General features: G+C 40.0%; 1 protein-coding gene across 1 annotated transcript; it reads left to right on the forward strand.

Annotated features, from left to right (window-relative positions):
* The first annotated feature begins 349 nt into the window (after positions 1-349).
* On the forward strand, positions 350-1,162 carry LOC146725324 (uncharacterized). Its single transcript, XM_085496433.1, has one exon. The coding sequence runs from the start codon at positions 350-352 to the stop codon at positions 1,160-1,162; it is 813 nt and encodes a 270-aa protein (XP_085352559.1).
* The last annotated feature ends 838 nt before the right edge of the window (positions 1,163-2,000 follow it).

Raw genomic sequence — 2,000 nt, forward strand, 5'->3', positions numbered from 1 at the left:
GAGCTCACAAAACGTGATCACACAGCCGCCAAAGAAGCACCAAATAAGCGCCAAAGAAGCACCATAAAAGTTTCTATCTTGCCTATAATTATTTTCATGAAATGATGCGGCTTGGCTATTGCTTGATTTATCATCACTAATCGGAATTAGCTGTAGTCCATTAAACGATTGTCCTTGTGGGTGGCGTGATGCTGCGCTAATATGCCCAGTTAAATTGATTGCCTTGGCTTGCTTTTGGGCTTGCAATTATTGTAATAACAGGAGCGGTTTAGTAAACTATCTGCTATTGTAAGGACTTTTATAATAAAATACGTCATTTACAAAAAGACTCTATCCATTCTTGATCATCATGTTATATAAATTTGCTCATCCATTACAAACAAGACTATCTACCCTTGCTTTTGGTAGCGTTAAATTAGGCAGAACTGCACAGACCAAGTACCCCAACACATTCAGCTTGCCTACGGATAAAGAGATTACGGAGTTGCTCACCTGCGTCAAAGATTTAGGCATAAATGTAATAGATACCGCTCCAGCCTACGGCAGCGCCGAACAAAGACTTGGCAAGCTGTTGTTTAATCGCGATGAGTGGGTTTTAATCAGCAAAGCCGGAGAAACTTTTACCAACAATGTATCTCACTTTGATTTTTCAAAAAAAGCTATAGTTGCAAGCGTGGACAATAGCTTACAATCCCTACGCACTGACTACTTGGATATACTACTTCTGCACTCTAACGGCGAAGATATGTCTATAATGTATAAACAAAATGGAGATTACAGCGACAGTGTAAAAACAATGCAAAGGCTAAAACAAGCTGGCAAAGTACGAGCTATAGGCATATCCACCAAAACCGTATCAGGCAGCATAGAAGCACTTAACTGGAGCGATTGCGTTATGCTTGAATATAATAAAAACTTGCCTACACAACAATTAAACGACTATCAACACATTATAAAAACAGCCGATAAAAAAGGCATAATAACACTGGTAAAAAAGGCGCTAGCAAGCGGACATTTAATAAAACAAAGCTCAGCTGCGGACAGCAAACAGCAGTTATTATCTGCATTGCAATTTGTCTACGATCAGCCTGTAACCAGCGTTGTTTTGGGCTCTATATCTAAACGCCACTGGCGCATGAATGCAAACTGCGTACATCGCTAAGACAAGGCAACAATTAACTTACAGTCAATATAACTATATTTTTATGTTACACCAGACAAAAAAGCGTTATAATTAACCTTGCGATTTATGATTGCGTAGCTTTTGGTTTAATGTTTATTATATTTAGCTTATGAATACTCCCCTGACTCTGTTGCATAGCCCTACCTCTCCTTACGTACGCAAAGTTTTGCTCGTAATTCATGAAGGAGGCATAAACGCCAGTTTATCTTTACAGACCATATCTCCTTGGAGCGATGGTAACCCAGTTACTAAAATGAGCCCAACTGGGACTATACCGGCTCTATTGATCCAAGATGATCCTAAAGTAGATTTACTTAGCGACTCCAATACGATTTGCACCTATCTCATAGATAGGTTTGGTCTATCTGGCCTGCTACCTGCGGTAAATAAATATCCTATTTTACAATGTGCGGCTATAGCAGATACTATGATGCATAATGTCGTTAGTCTGTTTTTAGAACAAAACAAGCGCGAAGCAGACAAACAGTCAAGCTTTTTTAAACAGCGCTGGGAAGAGTCTTTACAGCGTTGCTTGACTTATTTAGAAGCACAGATAGAAGTCATAAGAGAATCAAATAACTTAGCCTCATGTGCTGTAGCGGCAGCGCTCGCTTATAGCGACTTTCGTCATGAAAAGTGGGACTGGCGGCAAATGGCGCCTGAGCTATGTGCGTGGCTTGATGTATTTTCTACACGAAGCTCCATGCAACAAACTGCCCTACCCGCAAAACAGCCAAAAGTATAAGAAAGTGCAGGAAAAAATAACTTACGCTGCAAGTGGAGTTGATACTAAAAAAGCTGACGAGCTTACAAAAGA

This window comes from Saccoglossus kowalevskii, unplaced genomic scaffold (assembly GCF_978046115.1).
Source record: "Saccoglossus kowalevskii unplaced genomic scaffold, keSacKowa6.1 SCAFFOLD_551, whole genome shotgun sequence".
NCBI classification, from domain to species: Eukaryota; Metazoa; Hemichordata; class Enteropneusta; family Harrimaniidae; genus Saccoglossus; species Saccoglossus kowalevskii.